This window comes from Dermacentor andersoni, chromosome 4 (assembly GCF_023375885.2).
Source record: "Dermacentor andersoni chromosome 4, qqDerAnde1_hic_scaffold, whole genome shotgun sequence".
Taxonomy (NCBI): Eukaryota; Metazoa; Arthropoda; class Arachnida; order Ixodida; family Ixodidae; genus Dermacentor; species Dermacentor andersoni.
Window position 1 is genome coordinate 60,869,443 of NC_092817.1, and position 23,802 is coordinate 60,893,244.

The 23,802-nt window shown below is 41.7% G+C and overlaps 2 protein-coding genes across 3 annotated transcripts in view; one reads left to right on the forward strand and one right to left on the reverse strand.

Annotated features, from left to right (window-relative positions):
* The window catches only part of Cndp2 (Cytosolic non-specific dipeptidase 2), a 37,025-nt gene extending 21,117 nt beyond the window's left edge, over positions 1–15,908 (reverse strand). The window contains exons 1-3 of the mRNA XM_050183079.3: positions 15,714–15,908; positions 6,220–6,312; positions 5,292–5,415 (exon numbers count right to left, since the gene is read on the reverse strand). Coding sequence (XP_050039036.1) covers positions 5,292–5,415; positions 6,220–6,263 — 168 coding nt within the window. The 5' untranslated portion in view covers positions 6,264–6,312; positions 15,714–15,908. The remainder of the gene's footprint in view (positions 1–5,291; positions 5,416–6,219; positions 6,313–15,713) is intronic.
* A 306-nt stretch (positions 15,909–16,214) lies between these two features.
* The window catches only part of Ku80 (X-ray repair cross-complementing protein 5 Ku80), a 31,772-nt gene continuing 24,184 nt past the window's right edge, over positions 16,215–23,802 (forward strand). The window contains exons 1-7 of one of the 2 annotated variants that reach the window (XM_050183070.2): positions 16,215–16,294; positions 17,011–17,124; positions 18,182–18,362; positions 19,446–19,617; positions 20,113–20,235; positions 20,999–21,113; positions 23,507–23,758. In XM_050183070.2, the coding sequence (XP_050039027.1) occupies positions 16,280–16,294; positions 17,011–17,124; positions 18,182–18,362; positions 19,446–19,617; positions 20,113–20,235; positions 20,999–21,113; positions 23,507–23,758 (972 nt within the window). In that variant the 5' untranslated portion in view covers positions 16,215–16,279. Of the gene's footprint in view, positions 16,295–16,539; positions 16,649–17,010; positions 17,125–18,181; positions 18,363–19,445; positions 19,618–20,112; positions 20,236–20,998; positions 21,114–23,506; positions 23,759–23,802 lie in introns of those variants that run through there. The other variant, XM_055073852.1, reaches the window with a different exon arrangement.

Genomic DNA, 23,802 nt, shown 5'->3' on the forward strand with positions numbered 1-23,802 from the left:
CCATCTTAGAGCCTCCATTGTTTGTGTGCAGTAGATGAGAATGGACGAGAAGAGAATGCTAGTGGAGCTAGGAAAGGTGATGGGGCTGAGTGGAGAGGCGTTGCAGGCATGGGTGAGCACTGAGCAGAAGGAAATGCGGGACCAAAGAGCGAAAGAATGAGAGGACACACGCACAGCATTACAGGCAGATCATTAGCAGGAGCTAACTTGCATGGAGGCTGAAGGAGCCCTCCTTCAGGAATGAGTTTGAGCTGCAGAGGCACAGCATCCAAATATGAGTTCTATAGATGGCACAAGTGGTGGTCAGAGTTTTTGCAGCCCACACAAGATGATTCCGCGCTATAGTGAGGATAGAGATGAACTGGATGCATACATACAAAGATTTGAGAGAGCGACCAAAAGCCAAGGTTGGCCAACAGACAAGTGGGCCTTCATCATCATCATAATTTATTGTCCCTTAAAGGCCCCTGTCAAGGTATTACATTAGGGGGGAGCATATACAAGGTAGATAATAAAAATAAAGGTCATGGGGATTGTCATGTCAACCCCGATGATTTAACAACATTGCCTTAAACCTTGTTGCATCGTGCTCATTAGTTAGTGAATCGGGCAGCAAGTTCCATTTTTCAATTGCAGTTGGGAAGAAGGACTTGTTAAAAGCATTAGTGGAGCCATGAAGTCAGACGTTATTTGAATTGAATAGGCGGCGCAATGTACGAATGGGAGGAGATATAAGGGAACCACGCAGATAGGGAAAATTGAAATATAACTTATGGAATAAACACAGGCGTGTAACTTTTCGTCTGAGAGATAAGGAAGTGAGGCCAAGTGATAGTTTAATGGAGCTTACGTTGGAATGAAAGTCTTATGTCAACGATATGAAGCGTGCTGCACGGTTCTGGACGGATTCAAGCATGTTGATTAGGTAGGACTGATGAGGACTCCAGATTGCGGATGCATATTCAAGCCTACTGCGGACAAAAGTTTCATATGCCAGTTTTTGTATGTTAGCGGGGGAAGTGGAAAGTGATTTTCTGATAAAACCAAGTGTACGTGAAGCGTCGGCCGTGATTTTTGTGATGTGATCAACCCAAGTTAACTTGCTATTGATTGTGATGCCAAGGTAACGATAAGATTCTACCTGCAATAGGTCCTCAGAAAATAAAGAGTAAGGATAAGTTAAAATAGAGTGCTTTCGAGAAATTTGCATAAAACTGCACTTCCTAGTGTTTAGTTCCATCATCCACAATGTGCACCAATTTTCAATAAGCTTCAGATCGTTCTGGAGGGCAGCTTGATCGTCTTTAGTATTTATACGCCGGTAGTTAATGCAATCATCTGTGAAAAGGCAGATGGTGGATGAGATGTTGAGTGGGAGGTCGTTTATAAAAATTAAGAAGAGAAGCGGACCCAACACAGACCCCCGTGGTACTCCGGAGGTGACGCAAGTAGAATTTGGAGGAAGTCCACCTATTACAGTGAACTGAGCGCGAGCTGTGAGAAAGTTGTGAATCCAGTCTAAAACAAGTGGGTGAAGGTGAAGACCTGAAAGTTTGGACACAGGACGTTGATGTGGGACACGGTCGAATGCTTTGGAAAAATCAAGATAGATGACGTCGGTTTGGAACAAAGAATCAAGGTTTAAATGAAGGTCTATGGTAAACTCAAATAACTGACTCACATGAATAGCCATGACAAAATCCATGCTGATTTTTGAAGAAGGAGTTGTAATTCAGGTGGTATGCAATATGCGAGTATATAATATGCTCACGAAATTTACATGGTATGCATGTTAATGAAATAGGACGATAATTCAACGGGTCGCTCCGGCTGCCAGCCTTGAACACAGGAACAACTTTGTTAATTTCCCAGTCACTAGGTATAGAACTGTTTGCAAGAGATTGATCAAAGATTATTTTTAGAAAATGAGAAGATACATTTTTTGTATGTTTTAATATCTTCGCAGTGATGTTGTCTGGCCCGGCAGCACTGGACAAGTTTAGTTTGTCTATCAGAGCCCAAATGCCAGCAGTAGTGATGTTGATAGGGGCCATCACAGGAAAGTTAAAAAATTTTTGGTGTGGTGTATTCCAGGCAGGCTCATGTGTGAAGACTGATGTAAAATAAAAGTTCATGACGTCAGATCGAAGTTCTGGAGGCATCTGTGAACCATCCGGATATATAAGGGTAATGCAATGAGTGTTGCTTGATTTGAGTGATAACAAGCGGCAGAATTTCTTTGGGTTTGTTTGTAGAATGCCATACAGATCATTGTGGAAAAACTTTTTGTGCACCTAAGGAGACGTGTGTAATCCTGTAGGCACGCAAAATATTTCTTCCATTTATAATTCCTTAAGGAGTTAGAATACCAGGGCTTGTTGGAGTCGCCGTGAATGCATATCAGCGGAACATAGGTTTCGACCAGTTCTGAAAGTTTATTTTTGAAAGCTAGCCAGTTTTCTTCGACAGACCTATTAGATGTAGATTGCCTGAAATGAAAAAAAAAAGTTCTCAAGCTCTGAGTTGATACGGGCGAAGTCTCCCTTCTTATAATCACGAACGAACTTAACAGAGCGCTGCCGTTGGGAAAACGGAAGTGATAGGTTGAAAATAACTGTTTTGTGGTCACTGAAACCGTCAGTGCTCGATATGGATTGGATGAGTTCAGGGCTGGATGTAAAGGCTAAATCAAGGGTGTTACTGTCACGTGTAGGAAAGTTTACTGTTTGGCTGAGGTTGAATGTCATGACAACGTCAAGGAAATCTTTCGATTGACGAGAAAATGCGCACAAGTTTCCCCAGTCAATGTCAGGAAAATTAAAGTCACCGCAGAGGATGTAATTGGCTTTAGGAAAACTAGCATTAAGATCAAGCAGAACCGAGTAAATATCAGTAGTAAAGGAACTGTCACTGTCAGGAGGGTGATAACATGCAATAACTATGCATGTGCTTGTGGAAAGGGTAATTCTGACGCAAAGAATTTCATGGCAGGAATGAGTCGTAAGAAGAGAAGAATTAAGGCTGGTTTTAATAAAGGCTAAAACACCCCCACCCCTGTGTGAAACCCTGTCACGTTTGTAGATTGAAAACAATTTATTGTTGTCAAGCAGTTCCTTGTCTAGGATATTTTCGGAGAGCCACGATTCTGTAAATATAGCGATATCGGTGCCGTTATCATCAAGAAAAGCTTCCACTGACTCTCTCTTCGGAAGATAACTACGAATGTTTGCTAAAACAAAAGCCATTGTTTCACAAACATGTGGGCGTGACGGAGGCAAAAGTGGCTGACAGCGGGAGGGGAGCCTTGAAATAGATATATAGTGACCGTGAGATAGTGATAGTGAGATTGTCACTAAGTTTGCCTCACGGGAGAAGCGTTAACAGTGGTAGGATGCATGTCTGCTGAAGACTATACGGACTATGCAAAGCTGAAACAGACACTGCTACAGGGGTTCCATTACAGTGGGTTTTGGTTTTATGTGGGTGCCCCCAAGTGTCCATATGTGGAAGTATACGTTACAGCACCTAGCTCCTTATATATATTCCCCGCAGTGATATTAAAATGAGTGTGTTCCACTCTCTACCTGCATCTACATTTCCGCTTGCCATGCTTCACGTGCATTCACATTTCCTTTGTTTGCCAGTTGACTTCTCTGATGCCATCGTCAGCAGGTGATAAGACAACTACCAAGAGCATCCAGCTGTGCAGAAAAGAACTTTACGTTGACCAAGATGCTGCGATTTGGATCGATTTTCCTCCAAGAGTGGTGCACACACATTATGAAGGAGTGGTAAAGAATTGGATGGTACTCAATAAAAGACACCTTATGGTGCAGCCGGTAACTGGGCATGTCTCATATGTACTGCTTGCAAATCGATGCTGCGCATATCACACAATTGCTTCAGCATACAAGCTGCAGGCTTCTAGGAGTGCCACAGGTTCCTCTCAAGATCACATGGGAGTCGTTAACCATACCCAGCAGTCAAGAGCCTATATAATTGACTTTCGCAAGTGTTGAATCGAAAATAAGAGAAATACTGGAATCTGGCAATTCTTTCATCAACCAACCTTTATGGTGCACCCCAGCAGTACACATATACTAATGCTAGATGAAGTGGACAATGCCTAAATAGGATGCAGAAATCACACTTAAGTTTATTTTCCTGCACTTGCTTCATCACTTTCGGTGAAGCACAAAGGGTGCGCTAACACATTCGTATTTTAGAATCGCTGCATTGGATAACATCATAAGAAGCCAACAAACAAAGACACCAAGGACAACACAGGGGAAGTTACTTGTATTTAATAATTGAAATAAAGAAATTATAAATTAATGTAATTGAAAGTAGATAAAAAGCAACTTGCTGCAGGTGGGGAACGATCCCACGTCTTCGCATTACGTGTGCGATGCACATCGATGCCTTCAGGTAGCAAGTGTGGGTTTATTGACCCCTTCACCTAAAAGATCACATACTTGTGCCGCCTGTGGCAGAAAGGATGTTCTACATCCGACACCAAGGTTTGAGTGGTGGCGCTGGCTAACACTCTCAGGGTTAGTTCTAGTAGTAACACAAATACCCTGGAAAGTGGATGGGAAGACGGCGCCGTGGCAGCTCAATTGGCAGAGCGTCGCACGAATAATGCGAAGACATGGGATTGTTTCCCCCACCTGCGGCAAATTTTCTTCATCCACTTTCAATTACATTAACTTATAATTTCTTTATTTCAATTAGTAAGTACAAGTAATTTCCCTGTGTTGTTCTTGGTGTCTTTGTTGGCTTCTTTTGATATGATTAATAAAAATCGGGCCCCTCGGTTAGCTCCCTTCTCATGCATTGGATAACAGAATACCTAAACAGCGCTTCAGTGCATATCAAGGACCAAGATGTCACAACAGGCCGTGAAGCAGTTTTCTAAAGCAACCACAGGATAATATTTTCAATGCTGTGAATGCAGGTTGGCCACTGCACAAAAGCAGAAGGGTGGCCTGCAAAGGAATAGTAAAGCTAAGAAAAAGAATTTAAGCACAGGCTTGAGATTAAATGTGAGCTATGTAATAAAGAGATTAGGGTCTACCAAGTCTCAATACAGTCGAGCGCCTCTACAACAAAATGACCTGTATAAAGAATTAATTTTGTCCCGGTTCCATTGAGAGTTGTGCGGAGCGAAATTTTTACGATGAAGTGACCTTTACAATGCATGATTTCAGAATCCCCAAGCACTATGGTATGAAGGCTTTCGTCTACAAAAAAACAGGTACCGCATATAAACCAGACTATGGCACTCGCACCTGTTTCATCCAGTTGATCATCCGGACAACCTCATTTCGTGCATCAGGCCAGCCCGAGACACTTTTGATGGCCACTGCCTCACGCAAAATGTCAATCAGCTCCCTCTTCCTTTTGTCCACAATGCTGGGGAAGACAGAAAAGAGAATGTGAGTGACACTGGTGAACATGTCTTGGGGATTGGTGTCCTCATATTCAGATCTTTCAAGGATTATGGTGATTCATAATTCTACAGAAGTATAACACAGATTGTTTCAGTTTTCAAAAAATCACAATGTAAATGGCTTAGCCATGCGCTACAGGGTCAAACTGTTTGGGCAAATGCCTCATTTGGATCCTAGCATTAGTAGCACCTCAAATTCGATATGAAGGCCTGCAATTAATCTTTGACAGATTAGGTGACCATTTTTGTCCATTACACTAGAAGAAATATTGAGGTTCCACTACTCTGAAATGTAATGAGCTTTTCTTTTTTTAACTGTTGCTAGCCACGTACTATTGCTAGCAACAGCAATGTTACATGAGATTAAATGCTCAAGGTGGCAGCAACTGACTTGGCCTTAAAAATTGTACAATGAATACTATGTGCAAAATATGAAAAGTATGAGGTGTAGTGTCAGGATGCGCTGTATAGATTCGCCAGGAGTAAAGAAATTCAGCAGTCATTAATCCTACAACAATGTTCTGCCACATGTAATAACTAATGTCATTTGCTTTTATTACAGCCACAATGCAATGCACAAACATGCTATTTGCACAGGTCACAATTTCTGTGATGGTTTCAAGTCCTAAGCCCACCTTTTCATTTATTCGAAAAAGCTACGTTTTCACGCAGACTGTTTTGCATGGCTGCAAATTATGTGTGCGCTTTTGAAAAGCTACAAGAAGTATTTTTACAAAAATGTACTACTCTGCATAGTAAATGCTCACCCAAACACATTCTTTAGGACTTCAGGGACATTTCGCTGAGACATCTTGGCACAATTCCTTTGAGCTACTCTGTGTTGCACTGGAAAGACAAAGCTGAAAGAAAAATTTCCTAATTACAGCAATAATAGCAACCTACCCAGAGCCCACTTGCGCCTTACTGACGAGCTCTACTGCAAGGTGTGAAACTTCCTTGTATTGGCATGCAACAATTTTCCCTTTCTTCAAAATTAGGATGGCCTGTTCTGTGCAATATTGGCAATGGCAAGGACCAGCCACAGGTGACCCTATATGACTGTAAACTTTGTCAATTATTGCACCTATGAAAGGAACATTTCTTACAGTTCTCCAAGTTGACTGCCCTGCAAAGGTCTGCATCCACAACAAACCATGTCCACAGAATGTATTCCTGCTACAAATATAGAGTGTTCGTGGAAACGCATGCTGGCACTGTCAATGTGTCTTATTCTGCTGCTATACCTCTCTTTACCCTTTTCTGCAAAGTCTTCCATAAATTGCACTTCCAAGGACTTATCCTCCAGAGCAACGTTGCAACCAAGAGTTTCCCTCACCACAGTCATCTTCAAAACATTGAGAAGCGGTTCAAAGCTAAAGAAATTGAAACTATTAAGTGGCTTATGGAGGCCAAATGACCTTTTCTATTGCTTTTGATCACAAATGGGAAAAGTCAGGGATCTGAGTACAAGTTCTTTTTTCTTTATTTCTTTTGTGGCTGCAGAACTTTCAGGCCTATTAACTTACTCAAACCAGGGAAAAAAATGTTGCTACGAAGAGCGTAGATGGCTTAGATGGATTTTCTTTTACTCAATGAATGCTCAATGAACGTGGAAAAAAGAAAGATTGTAAGGAGCCTTCTTTACCTAGCAGACAGGCCCTATATTAATAAAAGAGGCACCTGTGCTATTAGTGCTATGAAAAATGTGGCAAAATGGCTCAAATAAGAAGCACTGTGACAGTCAAATGGACATCAGGCACACATATTGCGACAAATTCTCATGAGCAAGCCAAAGAAAAGCAAAGGAATTTGTCAGCACCACACTGTCACAAGTGTAAACAGTGACAACAGTGATACAAAGCTTAAACAAGAGATTATTGAAGTAAAGGTTACTTGTCCTGGAGAACAAGGAACTACAACACTGCACTATCAGAAAGTATAAACAATGACTACACTTAAGGATACAGCAAGCTTAAACAGATTTTCGAAGTAAAAGCTAAATGTCCTAGAGAACAAAGGCTCTTTCTTCTTTGTAAATGCTCAGCTGTCACTGAGCAATACTTTTGCAGTCATTATCTCTAAGCAGATACATAGCCAGAAGACAAACAAGCACCAAGAATTCAAGATAAAAAGAAGCATTTCAAAGCCCCACGTCAGACCGATAAGAAATCGCCAACCAGAAGGACGCAATTTTCGAAATGGCCATTGTCAAGAAGTCAGCTATGCCTACAGCCACCCACCAATTACAATTGTGCAACACTGGAAAACCATAGCACTGCCACTTTTTAACTGTAATCCAAGCCACATGAAGGCAAACATGCCATCTAAGCATGCTCATTTTTTCTCGTGCCCCTGTGGTGGTCAAAGTGGAAAAGGACTTAGATTGAAAGAAAATAGGACATTTTATAGCAAAGTACAAGCGAGAAATACATTTATAGATAAAGTTAATACTAAGAGAAAATACAGTCATGCGGCCATTTATTTTTTTGCCATTCATTTACCAGCCACACATTTGTGCTGTCATTTGACATGAAGTTACGTGCTACTGCACAAGCGGTTTTTGCTACTGTCTGTATATGATAACAAATTGCCCTTTGTTCTAGTGAACCTGCCTGTGAAGCTGCCTTCTTGAAAGACTACAACATAGGCCTGAGCAGCAGCAGCAGTAGCCCAAGTTTAAGGTGAAAAGGACAGGCATGTTTAGATTCAAGAGAATATGTCAGACTGATCTGCACCTCTACGCTGCACCTCTCATTGTCTGTTGGCTTTAAATTCTGGAGTTTTACAAACCAGAACCATGATTTGATTTTGAGGCACACCACAGTAAGGGACTCTGGATTAATTTTGATCACCTGGGGTTCTTTAATGTGCTCCAATGCACGGGACACTGGCATTTTGCATTTGGTCCTCATTGAAATACAGCTGCGGTGACTGGGATTAAGTTCTGCACCATCAGACTTAGCAGTTCAACGCCGTAGCCACTACGCCACCACAGTGAGTTTATGTGGCTGTAACCAACAACATAAAAATTGAGCCCCTCAATTCTTGTTCTTGCTTAACGCCACACGCTGCTCCACGAGAGACGCCAATGTGGAGGGCTTCTTTACCACAATTTTTTCCTCCCTGTCCCTATAAACAGCATGCCACTTATGGGTCTCGTATAGAAATAATTGTGATTCCTTATAATCTCTGTAGCAAAGGCACTGTGACCTCATCAGAAAAATAATTGCTAGGACACAACAACATGGCATCACTTTAGAGCTTCAGTAGTTGTTAAGCAAGAAATTGAAGGGAAATGAAATGGTAATAAATGAGGGAAGCTATATGGGTAGACTACTCTTCTAGAATACAGTAAAACCTCGTTATAACAAAGTTTAAGGGGTAGCCAGAATTACTTCGTTACATTCATTGCTGCATGTACTGCACTATGAATCTGTGAGGACTTCAAGAGGAACTTCACTAACACTACTATATTCATTATTTCGTTATGCACCACTTCATTATAATGGGTTTTAACTGTAATTATGTAACTGTGTTACAACAAACAGTTCCACAAAGAAAAAAAGAAAGACTCAGACCACTGCACACTGCTCAGTAATTCACTTTGTGCTGCTATAGGCAGTCAAAGTCATCCTAAGTGGCGGTTTGGGTTATCGGTGACATGGTGAAATTTGTCGTTGCTTAGTATGCACAAATACACAAATAGCCACGCTTCTTCAAATCACAGAGCTGCCTGAGAAACCTTTACAGAGAGACAAGTCTCACTGCGAGACAAAAAGGAAGGAACAAGACACTCAATGAAAATATTTGTCATCTGCACACCAATGCCGGAAAATGAGGAGCCTGTTCAAGTACAGATGGAGAAACTAACAAACACGTCCTTGAGGCATGAAATAAACGCAGTACGGACCCTCATGTACAAAATAAAAAAATAAGGGTAAACAAAAGCAAATCAAAGGTTGCAAGGAGAAACAGCACGATGGAGCAGCGGTTTTATCTGGATCGTGTTTACCTTTGGCTATAATTCTCATTTGGTGCAAGGCTGCTAGCGAACCCTGGAACTTGACGTTTGTCTGTCGCACTGTGGGCAGCACCAGTCACAGTTGGAAACGGTACGTGGCACATAGCTGGTCGCTTCAGCTGCCCACTAGGCTTATTTCCCATCCTTCACAGCTAATAAAGAATAGCGCGTAAGTCCATGGAACAACGTTATCTTGCTTGCAAGAGAGGTTCTTCGCAGCATATGTGCTTCTCTTCCCTTTCAAGCTGGAGGTTTTCTTTTGAGTTCTTTTTTAATCTTTTACAATGAACAGATATAGAACATAATAGACAAGAAAAAATGAAATGGCATTGCTCTAGAGCAACTATGACAATATATGGAATAGAAATGTATTTATAAGAATGCTTTCCATTATCACAGGAGAGAACGTTCCAAGAAAGTGCCCCTGAATATGCAAAACAATACTGTTGAAAACCAGAAAGCGGAACCGAAGTAGAGAATGCGGGCGCCCGCTCAGCTCCACGCTGGCTTCTAACTTCGGCTTCTCATCTTTTTCGGAGCATAATATTCAACAAATACAATAAAGCTCAATGTGTGCTTGCGTCATAGGAGCGCCAAGGGTACAAGCAAGAACTGCTGCTATTGTATGCAGAAATGCACAGGGTCACAGGTGGGCAATGAAGAGTTTGCAGCGCAAGCAGAACAAATAGACAAGTGAAAGTGACAAAAAACCCTGCGACGATGCTTGGAACTAGAGTCATCATTATCAAGCTAAAACCGGCCTGAGAGCCTGACCAACTTGTCACTTTTCTGCCTTGTATTGCTGGGATGTGGGGCCAGTCAAGCTGCATTTATGTCTCAGCTTTTTTCCCGCGTTCCACACCACACGTTGTATCTTTGCCTCATGTATGAATATGTAAACATTGAAACACTGTGGTGAAATAAACTCCAACTCCAACTCCAACATTGGCAGCGCTTCACACTTGGTGCCAATGACTGCAGATGCCTCCAGGGCTCCAAGGCCACTTGAGAAGGCGACCATACCAGACTGTACACCCACAAAACCTGAACGCCATGATAAGCTGGCTGGGGGGCAGGCGTCGTAAAAGGGAGCAGTAAGAATGCTGTTTATTTACAGCAGCAGTGCTATAAACAAGTGAGTGAGGAGCCAACGCACGTACTGCTGATGCACAAATAGCCCCATTCTCTCAAACTGCAGAGGTACGAGTGCATTGTTGTCAACCTTGCAAGCAAGTGAAGTTCCTTGAAGCACAGATATGGCTCTAATGCTCATCAACGATAGTCTTTTTGGATTCATGTTGCTTTTTTGGAATCTGTTGCAGTAAGTCAAACAAATGTTTCTTCTTTAATCAAAAATAAATGTTACTCTATAGCAAGCACTGATAGCATGCACTTTTAATGTTACAGGATTATAGCGATGTGTGGATTGAAGTGATTACTTGAGATACTTGTGTAGTGTCTCGATTGTGATCGCTTCCGAAGTTACTCAACACATTGCCGATGCTGTATCTCATCACTCTAGTTTGCTTACACCACATCTTTCAAATATAAAACCACATGATCTAGGGCATAAACATGTTCTAGTATTAGGTTATTTTTCAAATACAGTGGATCCTTTTATGTGTGTTTCTTTATACCCAACTTCAATGTTCAGCTATATTTATTTTACATACAGAAAGGCAAAGCTACCTGCTTATTTCTTGAAGAATGGCCTTGTGCCTTATGATGTATTCATGTTGATCTGAAGTGTAAAACCACCCATAGATTGCTCTATATGCTCCAGGATTTTTCGTTCGAAGTTGTTGTCGACAACTGCCATTACTGCACAGCTGGTTAAAATGTTTTGCCTAACCCAAATCCCAGTTGAGGCAAAATTTAATTCCCTGAAAAAATTGACTACACAGTGCATGGAATTCCAGTGGCAATGACTACTGCTAACATAGCTAAGTGCTTGGGGATGATTTTCATTGACGTCCGGGTTCTGCAGAATGTAGCAGAGGTCATCAAACAAAGGGCCAAAGTTTAGGACACCACCAAGGATTGCTGCAAACATGTTTCACTTGTTTCAAATGAAGTGCATCCAGCATGGCTGAGCCAGAGGACCAATAAAGATGCCTGCTGGAGAGAGTGCACAGCCTCATGGGGTAACAGAGAGCTGCTCACAAGGAAAGAAAGCCTATTGAAGTTGTGGCAACTTCCTTAAAGCATATAGTGGCCTTTGCTTGGCGGCTGATAAATGCGGTTTTGCGATGACGTTGGGTGCCTTTTATGAAAAGACAGCTCAAGCTCATGAGCAGGACTTCAGTCATAACAGCCAACCTGTGCTTACGGAAATATCTAAGGTGGTTTCTCTATGTAAAGAAGTTGGTTTGTCTAACCTCACTAAGGGTGTAACCAATTCCACAGGCTACAGCCCCTCACCGTTTTATTTCCTTTTTTTTTTTTTTGTACGGGCTCCCAAGCCAAAAGCCCTTCTTAGGTAAAAAGTTATTTTTGGAAATTACTTAGCAGTTACTGTCATGTCTGCACAGTCAGTCCATTTTGAAGCAGCTGAATTTATCGGAACTGAATGACCCTTTCTTACAAAATATTTTGCTGTAGTAACTTTGCTCCAGAATAATTGCAGCTTCCAGAGGCTGCACTTTCCTACATGAGGTGGTTACAGTTACTCATACCGAAAAGTTGCTGGTATTACACTAGAAAGATTTCTTTAGCTTTTTTAGGATTCTACCTGGGTGCAATTGCAATCTGCCTGGGTGCACAGCCAACCTGTGCTTACGGAAATATCTAAGGTGGTTTCTCTATGTAAAGAACTTGGTTTGTCTAACCTCACTAAGGGTGTAACCGATTGCACAGGCTACAGCCCCTCACTGTTTTATTTCCTTTTTTTTTTTTTTTGTACGGGCTCCCAAGCCAAAAGCCCTTCTTAGGTAAGAAGTTATTTTTGGAAATTACTTAGCAGTTACTGTCATGTCTGCACAGTCAGTCCATTTTGAAGCAGCTGAATTTATCGGAACTGAATGACCCTTTCTTACAAAATATTTTGCTGTAGTAACCTTGCTCCAGAATAATTGTTGGCCATCTATATTTTATATATGAGGAGGAAGTCTATTCTGTACCTCACAAAGCTTCCAGAGGCTGCACTTTCCTACACGAGGTGGTTACAGTTACTCATACCGAAAAGTTGCTGGTATTACACTAGAAAGTTTTCGTTAGCTTTTTTAGGATTCTACCTGGGTGCAATTGCTGTATCGTTTAGGAATTAGTTGTTCATGCAGAAGTACAGTATTTGTATCAGATAAAGTATAGTGCCAGTACAGAGTAATATTGTTTTTACCAGCATCAACATAGAAGTAATTTCTTAGATAATGGCAGATTCTGTATCTTTACACCTTTAGGTATGTCAATTATAGTTTTAATTGCTTTATGGAAAGAAGCTACTGTGTTGTTTTACTACAGTGTATCTGACAATCTAAATGTTTTTAAACACAGGAAAAGTCTTAATTTACCATGCATACAAGAACCCCGTTGAGGGAAGATTACCGTTGTTCACATTTGTATGTTCCTGACAACCCTCTCTCTGTTAGATGTGCCATCCCAGTGTGCTGTAAACAATTTCTTGCCCCTTGGCTCTGTCAATTGTAAAATGGCAAGAACAGCACCTGCTTCTAAATGTTTGAAATATGCATTTGTGAAATCTTGCTGTCATGTCACACAGGAGAGTTTTTACTTGCAGGTTTCCCCCCTTGTTTCAGCTGGCTTCTGTGTCTGAGGCCCTGCTAAAAGTAGTTTGAAGGCAATGTTGTGAACGATGACGATAGGTTAACATAGCCAGAAAAAGTCCCCAAAGATCCAATGCAGCTAGATTTTTATGTGTGTATTTGTGTTGTCGGAGGGGAGAAGCTTACTCTCTGCACTGACAAATACTTAGTGGCAAAATAATGTAGGCGCGTGCATGTCTGAGAATTAGGCAATGGAAAAACCTGGTCTCCCAAGGCGTAGTATATGATGTGCATTCAATGCCAACCGGAGTACATGCTAGGCTTAGAACATTTACTATACAATCCAGTTGCTTCACATTTAAAATTTGATTGGCATGTCCGTTAAGATATATGACTATATTCTAAAAAAAAAATTTTTTAGGAATTAATATTTTCTTTTTTTTTTTCAATTTGAAGCACCTCCACACAGTTGAAAGTGTGCTATATGCAGCAGGAGCTGTGTTACAAAGTTAATGCTATTCTAACTATTGGCAAGTGCATCTGTTTGGTGTCTAAAAACCTTTTCCCTCTTAACTTTCTCAAAACAAATTTTCTAAAATTTCTTGCTATACGAATGCTGGTAACTATGAGGGAAAAATTTTTAATATTCACCACCGTAGCCCAGCGGCTATGGTGTTGAGTGGCTGAGCTCAAAATCGCAGGTTCTATCCTGCCCATGGTGGCTCATTCCTATGACTGTAGAATGCAAAGATGCTTGTATACCGTGCATTGGGTGCACGTTAAAGAACCTCAATTGGTAAAAATTAATCTGGAGCCCCCCACTATGGCGTGCCCACAATCAGATTGTAGTTTTGGCACATAAAACTACAGAATTTTTTTTTTTCATGAAGCTTTCTACACTACTGACTTACACATTATAGAATAAACAATGAACTCTGATTATCTAAAACAATGTTTAATTTTATTACAGTTCAATTAATCTAACATGGCAGATCTTTTGTTGTTTTCCAGCTACAACAATTTGTTTATTTGACTGTTAGCACCAAACTGTTTCTCATTCCTGCAATCCAGTTGACAGTTACGACTGTCGCATAACACTTATATCTGGGTAAACAAGTCTTTCATTGTTTAGAACATTTCAAGAGCCTGTGAAAGTGCCCTTTAGAAGATGCATAAAATAATATTGTGATCTGAAGTGTTTTTCTGAAAGCTGACAACATGCCTTAAATTTTTATTCATATGTCCTCTCTCATGTCTACTGCATGGTTCCAATGGACACGGCTCGTGGATACCCAATCTGATGTGGAGTTGATCATACCCACACGTAACTCATTCAGGATATGCTCAGGCGCTATTATATAGCTCCCCAATTATTATATAGGCTGAAATATTATATAGGCCAGTGCAGGCAAAATGGGTATTAAGAAAATGGTTTAAGCTTGATGAAGACAGAGGACATTTAATTATTTTAGCAATTTTTTGCACTTTATGTGTTCAATATCGGGTGAAATGCATCACTTGATCGAACTACACAGAACGCAAACAGGGAACATGTAAGCACAAATATAGCGAGCTCCTTAATGTGTGTGTGTGTGTATTGGTATAGCATATATATGCTTCACTTGAACACACATTAGCTTTATCGAGCTGACACTTAATTGAAATTCATATAAGGACCCCTGGATGTCATTCAAGTGAATTAAGTTATATAAAACTATCCAGTACTTAATGTAACGTCGGGTGCCCATTCTGTAGCTCCTGCAGAATCTTTATGTTCGTAATAGGCGCTTCATTAAGAAAGCGGCAACCAAAGCTGTCCATGCGCGCTTATCTCACGATGCGGTATAGTGATTAAATTCATTCACCACACGGAAACGACAAAGCATGCCACGTATGCGCAGGTCGAGATTGCACGCGCCTAAGCAAATGACCGCGGTCGTTGTGAAACACGACTCCAAGCGCTAGGTGCAAGACACAATTGCGGCAATAAACGAGTCGGGTGCTTCGCTAAGCGCGACGCAAGTGCGCGCTCTCCAAAACGCGCTCCGTTCAGAGCGAGATATACTGCATCTTTATGAGTTCTAATTCAACGATCTGTCATATTGTTCCGTTAGTTTAAGCAAAAGCTTCAGTTTCTGGTTTTACGGTTCGCGGCACAATAAGGTCATTAAGCTACCAAAGTACAGAAATGAGGCCACTTGTATATGCATGCTTGCACTGTTTTAATTCTGTTATAGAAATGTTGTGGAAAAACTCAAACCTCAAAATAATTTACAGGCGCAGAAAACACTGGCGACAATTATATAACTGTATAAAAAAAATTAAAGTACGAATTATGCCTGTGCAATATATGCGGTCGCCGTAGTGCTCTGTAGTATATAGACATGTCAGGCCGCGAAAGGAGTAACCGATGCGTCTTTCTGCTTGGACAAAAGCACGAAAGGCATACGGAATACTTATAGAAACAAGCATAACGTGCCCAGCAAGAACGCAGCGTAACAGTCTGCTTGGTGCTTACCAAGACGGGCAGCGAAGCGACGCCGGTGATGCTTAAGGAGCAAAGAGCACAGAGTGCACTGACACCGCCCACCGCATCGCTCGCTTACCATACCGCCCATACCGGTTGATTGCACACGGCACGCAACGTAACCTATGGACAGACTTGCGCTCGCAACAATCAAATAGTCTAATTATGTCGCTTAAGGCACCTGCTGGTCGCTACAGCTCTTCGCCATGCTGACCATGCCATAGAGTGTTGTTTTAAGTAATTAAGTAGCATGGTTCCGTTTGTTTCGCTTGCGCTGGAACTGGAACTGAAAGCTAGAATTTGTGGGCCTGATGAAGTACAGTGGCTGCTGCCACCTATATTTCTTAGTGAAAGTTTGGTTGTTATTAAATACCAGCTCAATTATTTAGTTCATTCTCACTTTATTTAATTTTGCGACTGTAGACAACATTTATTTTTTAAATTTTAAATTGTCGTCTTATGACTTTCTACGTCACAAAAAAAGAAGCCAGAAGAGAGGTTGTCATAGAAGGGCGGTGAATTTAGTCATCGCTCCATTTCTTACATAGACTGGCGCAATGGCGGCAAATAAGGTGGGCTATCGGAATGAGCTTGTCAATTGTTTCATTAGGCATGCTGTTGCGTTTCTGATATTATGTTAAACAGCACAACATGGTTTTCATTCGCAAGAACGTAGCTCAAATATATGACATATAGCTACTGTTATATTTTTCTTTTTGTTCTCTACCTCGTGAAAGTGACCGGCGCGCGCTCACTACGCGCTCTTGTTGACAAACACGCCATGCTTGCCTTTAAAAATGGCAGCTCAAGGCATGCACACGGCAACAAAAAGTATGCTCCCAGCAGTTGTAGAAACGCTACACTAAGAACTCATCAGAACGAATGTGTGACTTGGCGAAGGCAGTCGGAATGGGCGCCGCAAATGAGTGAGTTGGCAGATTATGCCTTTCAGTCGGGTTAACAATGCCTGGTGATCAGACAGGTGATTGACCACGGAAGTTGCTGTCAAACCTTTAGTTTTTGCTGCAGTTACATTTTTGTCACGATTATAATATTGCTCGAATTATGCTGTCTAGATTGGCTGCCACGACTATGTAAATCACGGTGCAGTAGTTCTTGACCTGTGCGATTAAAGTGCACTTCAGTTACATCTTTCGACGGATTGTACCGTCTTTTACGCGATCGCCTCCGGCTGCCAAGGGTTGGAAATAATAATAAAAAGTTGTGGTCAATTATCACTGTTCACTGCACAATTCCATTGATAACTGTGCTGCCCGACATTTTCTAGGAAGCTGTCGCCATCGTCTTGGATGTTGGCCCCCACATGAACCAAGGCCCTCCTGATGGCCCGACAGACCTTCAGGAGGCTAAAACCTGCGCCGAACTTATGATACAGCGCAGGGTAAGGAAATGATCTTGCTTACCTTTTAGACAGCATGGCAGGTCCCGTTTCATAGCTTAAAATTCACTACAATTTAACTGATATCATTGATTTGTGCTGTGAAGAAGGTTCCAAAAATGAGGTATTGAATTCTTCATCAGATCATTTTATCGGCCAGTTGAATTGTGAAATGTGTAAAGGGTGAAGTGAAATTGGAGGCGATGACGTGCAGTGGCAAGATGAACTAATCGCAGTGCCATCATAGTATACAGGAACCACAGTGCAGTACTCGGTGACAGTGTAAAAATTCAGTAAAAGGTCAGCCCAAAAAGCTGCACTGCACCTGCCTTTTCTGCCTCAACACTCCAAAGATACTTCCTGAGAGATGCCGACATTGAAAGTAGTTTGTCTCCTCCATGACGTCACGGCAATGAGTGAACGTAATTTGCTTGTGCATCTAGACAAATTCCATGAGTTAGACAACAGTGTATTTGCCACTGCATTATTTGGATCTCACCAACTATAGTGGCAGTTGCAACAAGTGCGGAGCTTAATAAAGGGAAAATGATACATCCACCCAAATGTGCCTAAGTGCTACAAAGGAAACCCATATGGATTCCTCGAAAGAAAAGCTTCACAGTTGAAGAAAAATTCTTCCTAGTCTAGGACTCGAACCTAGGACCATTGCCTTTCCTGAGTAGCCACTCTACCATCTGATCTAACCAGGCGACTAGCAGGTGGCAGGCGAAGTCGAATTTATCAACAACTCGGAAGCAAAGGCAATTAAGAGTTTGAGGAGATTTCCCTGTCTCATTTTCCCTTTATTAATTACTTCTCCCCACCTTGCGGGTTTCTGCAGAATTATTGCGTCAAGTGCAGAGCTGTGGGTGAGCAACAAACCTCATCAGGGCATGGTAAACATTGATGAGCTAGACACACTTCCTAAAAAGCTTGGTGAAGGTATAATTGTTGTGGTAAGAGGTTAAAATCTACATTACCAATTGGACCAATATTGTCACAAAGAATAATTGCATCAAGTCACAGTGATTTCGTCAAGTGATTTCATGTTGATGCACAGATCTTCTCGGAGTCCAAGGACGAGGTTGCCGTGGTAATCTGCGGTAGCCAGCGCACAAACAACAGCCTGTCGAGCGACGACGAGTACCAGAATATTGACGTCTTGTGTGGCCTGCAGCCAGTCAGCTTTGACATGCTGGACAAGCTTGCCGAGGTTAAGGCCACGCAGCATGTTTGTGACTGTATCCTTGGCAAAAGTTTCATTCGGAAAGTAACATAGTTATTGAAGTTTGTTGGGCTAGTTGGTGCATTTTTGAAGGTTTAGACAAACTTAAGCGCAAGAAAATACAACAGACAAGCAGCAGACAGAGTTGAAATTAGCCCTTTATCCAGTCTTTCTCTTCTGGTACATTCTATTTTCTTCTGCTTAATTTTATCTCAGGCTTGAAAGTGACATAGTATGGTGAGAACTATGTTAAAAATTGAAATTTAATTTCCCAGCTAGTTCTGCTGGCTGTACTTCCTAAAATATAGTGCACTTGATTTAATTGGCTCCGCAAGCTTGTGCGATGACAGTTCTGTCGAATGCTGTATGGGTAATCTCCAGTCTTGTTAAGAGGGAATGCCACACTTCAATGATCCAAGGTGCGTTCAGTTGCTTCAGCGGTGAGGCTGTTAGAGGCATTTTGTCATCTTAGCCTTGTTTCAGCTGCGTCACGATCACATGAGAATGGTTTTTAAAAAAAAAACGAAAAGCTTGCGGCCCAACTGAGCCATATAGCACACGCCCAAAATCACAAAGTTTAGTAGCTGCAAATATGCCCAACATGTCCGATTTGCCAACAATTGGGGCTGCAGAATTAGTTTCACAGTATGTGGGCAGGTTTATAAAGCTTATGCATAATCATGTGGAGCATGAAAAACCCACAGATATTGTGGAAGAAAAGGGAATAGCATGGCAAGCACTGCCACCATTAGTGATGTGTAGCCCTAATTTTTCTTATGTTGCATTTACCTTCTCACTAAAGATGTCAATGGTTAGCCTTGCAAAGAATTTTAGCTCATTAGCACCCAGAATGCATGCATGGTAAAAGCTGTAACATCTATTTTGGAAGGCTTGGGTACTTACCAGTACATACTTACCATTCAGTTGAAGTATGCAAGTCAGTAAGAAGCAACTGTGGTATGCAGTGATTAGAAGGCTGCTGTTGTCACTTTAATGAAGAAGTATTGCATGGTCACATGCTGGCACATTATGTTCATTTGCAAAGGCTGTATCCTGACATAGATTTGACTGTAGTTTCCTTGACTTCGTGTGTCCCAAGTTGTTGATGCCATCGTAGTCGCTCTCGATGTAATTGTGGACAAGACAAAGAACCTCAAGTTCAGCAGCCGGCGAGTGGTGCTTTTGTCAAACCTCGGTGGGACCTTCAATGACAGCCAGCAAAATATCATTGCTGAAGGAATGAAGAACTCTGATTTGTCTCTGACCATCGTGTAAGTCAGCTGTTATGAGCATTTTGTGTACATAGCAGAATTGAAAGTTTGATTGCTGAATTTATTTTATTCGCATGCCCCTATGTTATAGGACGCCTGCAGTAAGGAACCAAGCACTTCTTACATTGTTATCAGGGTACAATGTTGCAGGCCAAGGCATGATGCAATATTTTGTGTTGTCATCAAACCATTTGGTGCAGGGAATGGTTCATTAGCCTGTGCCTTGGTTACTGACTACGAAAAAGTTAGCAGTAAAATGACAAGCATTTTTCTTCTAGCATAGGTACTTTCTTACCGGTAGCATTTTTTCTGCTGTTTGTTTGTTAGTTCTACTGGCTGTTTATTGTAATTGAAACTAGTTGACTGAAGTACCGAGGGGATATACGACTGTTGTAAATAACTTTACACACAAAAAATCTGTTGACATATGAATGCCATTAGTTTTGCTACTAGATGCTCGCGGTAACTGTATTGTTCTCACCATTCACTTTTCAGCTGCCCATTTGATGTTCAGAATGTTGAAGATGATTTGGAGAAGTTGTCTTCAAGCCAGCAGCAAGCAGTTAAATATGTTGGCAAAATCCTGGAAGCAGTCAACGGCGACTCGTACACATTTAGGTATGCCTTAAGAAGTCTGTCTTATAGAGATTGAGGACTACTGCCTTGTGCTGGAACACAGCACAAAACAACCTCAAAGCCTAATACCACAGCCAGTCACCTACCTTAAATGTCTAGCAAGGGCTTCCCAATCATCCCTGTTCACTTCTCCTGTCACTGGCATGGCTGCTCCAACTGGACTAGGCAAACGAAAGTGCACTATGGCGAGATGAGGGCAGTGGTAATCTGAAACCTTTATGTAAACAAAATATAAATCTTAGCCAAAAAAAAAGTTCACTTTGGGAAGTCAACTTCTCGAAATTTCACAGAAAAATGTCCGACGATTACAATACTCCCTAATGCGAAATTTGAACGCAACTTTATATGTCTTTTCATTTCACGATATACTGAGGCAGAGAAATTGAGACCGAAGTCATCGCATTGACTGTGGCAGTGGACCAGCGCTGTCAGCGCCTTCGCAGAGGGAGGGGCAGTGTGGGAACACTGGCATGATGAGCGGCATTGGAGCCAGCTGTGGAAGAAGATGGAACATGCGAGCAGTGGCATGCGCACGTTCACGCGGTTATGCCAATGCCAAAGTTCAACCCAGAAACAAGCACCTATATAGAACTACCTTCAAGCCATGTCCATGGTGGACATGCAGTTAAATAAAGAGTGTTACTTGCATGGTATATTATAGATATGTGTTAGGTTACTGATTTGAATTGCCGACTAGAAAAGTTATTTTTCTATCCACTTTACCTTTATTTTTTCTGGATCCTAGCCAGGCTATGCCAGCCCTCATGTCATATGAGAAGAAGCGCACCCGCCCTACACCTTGGAATGCCAACCTTGAAATCGGGCCTGACATCTCCATACCAATCTCGTCGTACATCAAGGTAAACCAGCACATATCATGCATGCACCCTAACTTTGATTAAAGGTGTGCAAGCAAGGGATGTTTCTGGAGCCCAAGTTTTGAAAAGGGGACTTTGTCAGGGCGGTCAGTTAATTGTTGCGCTACACCTGCACTGCCCGATAATGAAGACTCGATGGCAACCGCCAAAAATTCTGAATAATTTTGGAGTCCAAAGAATCGGATTTGTCAGAAAACTTTATTTCGCAAGTGGGCCAAAAAAAAAAAAGCTTGTCATGGTTACTTTTGCAGAACATTTTAGCCCATTAGCACCCAGAATGCATGCATGGTAAAAGCTGTATGTACCATCTATATTGGAAGGCTTGGGTGAGTGCATCAACCAAGCACACATACACTTGCCTATGACCTGGTCAGTCCATATTCTGACCATTGTCATGCTGTCGTTACAGACGAAAGTACAGTCAATGCATACAACGAAATCTCCATCCCTTGATAACATAATAGAAGTCGACATGCTGCGATAGCCGAATGATCGTGTGTTTCTTTACAACAGTCATTGTTAGTAATTTTCCTCACTTAATCGCCATCCTCATATGCACAGACATTGATGCTGGAGGTGGCACCCTCATTGTTGAGTGAAATACAGCTATGAAGTTGAGAATGGTTTGTGTTGACTACAGCGTCTAACAACGATTTTGTGCTTTAGTCAAAATGGGTGAAAATGTGTTGTTAGTAAGAAATCGCAAAACAAAATCATGAAATTTCATAACTGATGTGGTGGAGCCACCATTGGGGATGATACCAGCGTGCTGGTACCAAAGCAGAGCTGACCGACAGGTAGTCAGTCGAAGCATCAGTGGTATTGCTTTGTCTCAACACAGCTTCCAGCCCAATAAGGATTACAAAATGGAAGGTGAAGCTGCAAAGGCATGGCTGAGACAACATTAGTTGCTGATAGCCTTTTTCATTCAAGAAACGTTCATAAACGTGTTCAGAAAGGTTAGTGGCACGGTGCCTTTTACTATCAGGCATATTCTGCACATTTTTTAGAAGTGGTTTCAGGGTCCCTTTAAAAATAAATCAAGGATTAAAAGAGCACTAATTTCACTTCAAGAGGTGTGCCCATTTTCCTTTAAGGAAAACTACTGTGCAAATCAGCCGAAATTTGAGGAATCAGCTGCCTTGTCTACTTGTCTGTAGACAAAGCATATTTTTTTGTCTGGGCTTGAATTTACAATGCCTGTTTTTAGGAATGTTTAAGGAAACAACTTGTACACCAATCTGTCAAAGAATAGTGCACTTGTAGTGATTAGTTATTGTTGGTTTGCATTTTAAAAATGGTAAAATAAGAGTACTTGTAGAGTCTAAAGAAAACCATCCCTAAAACCAAGGTGTGGAATCCCTGTGCAAAATCAGTGTTCTTTCGTTTATGAATAATTTTCATTTTGCTGCTGCTTTTATAATAGACTAAGTTCCATTTTTCCTTCATGCTAAAGTCTGATCAATGCACTTTACTTCAGGGCTCCTCTCACCTAGATTTACTATATATTGGGGAGCAGAGCTGTGCATCTGATTGAACACGCCACTCGCGCCCCTATTAGCCAAATCCGGTCACATATGCGAAAAGCAGCATCCTTTTGAGGGAAAGCCAACTTCACAGCTGCACTACCGCCTGCCACACTACTGCTTTTGTGAGCCTCTGCCTGTGCCTCAGGGGCCACTGCCACGCCAGTGTTGGATGTGTCATGTTGGTGTGCTGTTTAGTGCAATTTGGATGGACATTCGTTTTGTTGCCCCATGGCAAAGCATCGAGATTACTGTACGATGCTTCTCAGTTCTATACAATGCTTCTCAGAATTTTGTAATTGGGCATATTGTCTAATTACATTACTACTTTTACTAGTGAAAGTGAAGAACAAGGCAGTACCATATCTATGACTAAAGAACTTGAGTGTTTGACAATCTTGTTAACAACCAGCTTTTTCTCCCACCCGCTGTGTCATGTATTTTCAAAGCACAAAATAAACTGTCTCTCTTGTCAAACATGTGCCCAGAAAAAGAAGTAACACTTGAAGCAAAATTATTGTCGCACGTCGAAATCGGTACTGAGGGTGGAGTGCGGTTGGCTCTTCAATATGACTCGTTATTTATTCCAGCATAGCAGTACGCTCCATAATGCACGAACCTATTTGGATCACGCACAGAATCTGATCATATAGAGTAAGTATAAATCTCACTAGCAATATTTTTTTGATGAGAATAGGCAGTAATATTCTTACGGGGAGAGAAGACACTTGACAATATATTTACAAGATATATACAATGGGCAGAGGACAGGCATACAAGATGGAGCCCGTGCGCGCAACTATCAGCGATTGTCATCTTCGTCAGTCCACATCATTTGTCATGGCACAGGTAGTGGAGGTCAAGCCCAAGCCGTGGAAACAGTGTACTGCCAGGCGCACTGCAGTTCCTGTGCGCTGTGACACTGTCTACTACCGCAATGATGAAAAAGAAACGGAGGTGGAGAGAGATGGCACCATACAAGCATACCGGTACGGCTCCACTCTGGTACCTTTCACTGATGAAAACCGGGAGGCCATGGAGGGAAGCAAGGCAAGCTCTGGGCGGGGCCTCCAGGTACTTGGATTCACCGATGAAGCCAATGTGAGTTTTTTTTTTTAATCAAGGGCGTAGCAAGGTGGGGGCAC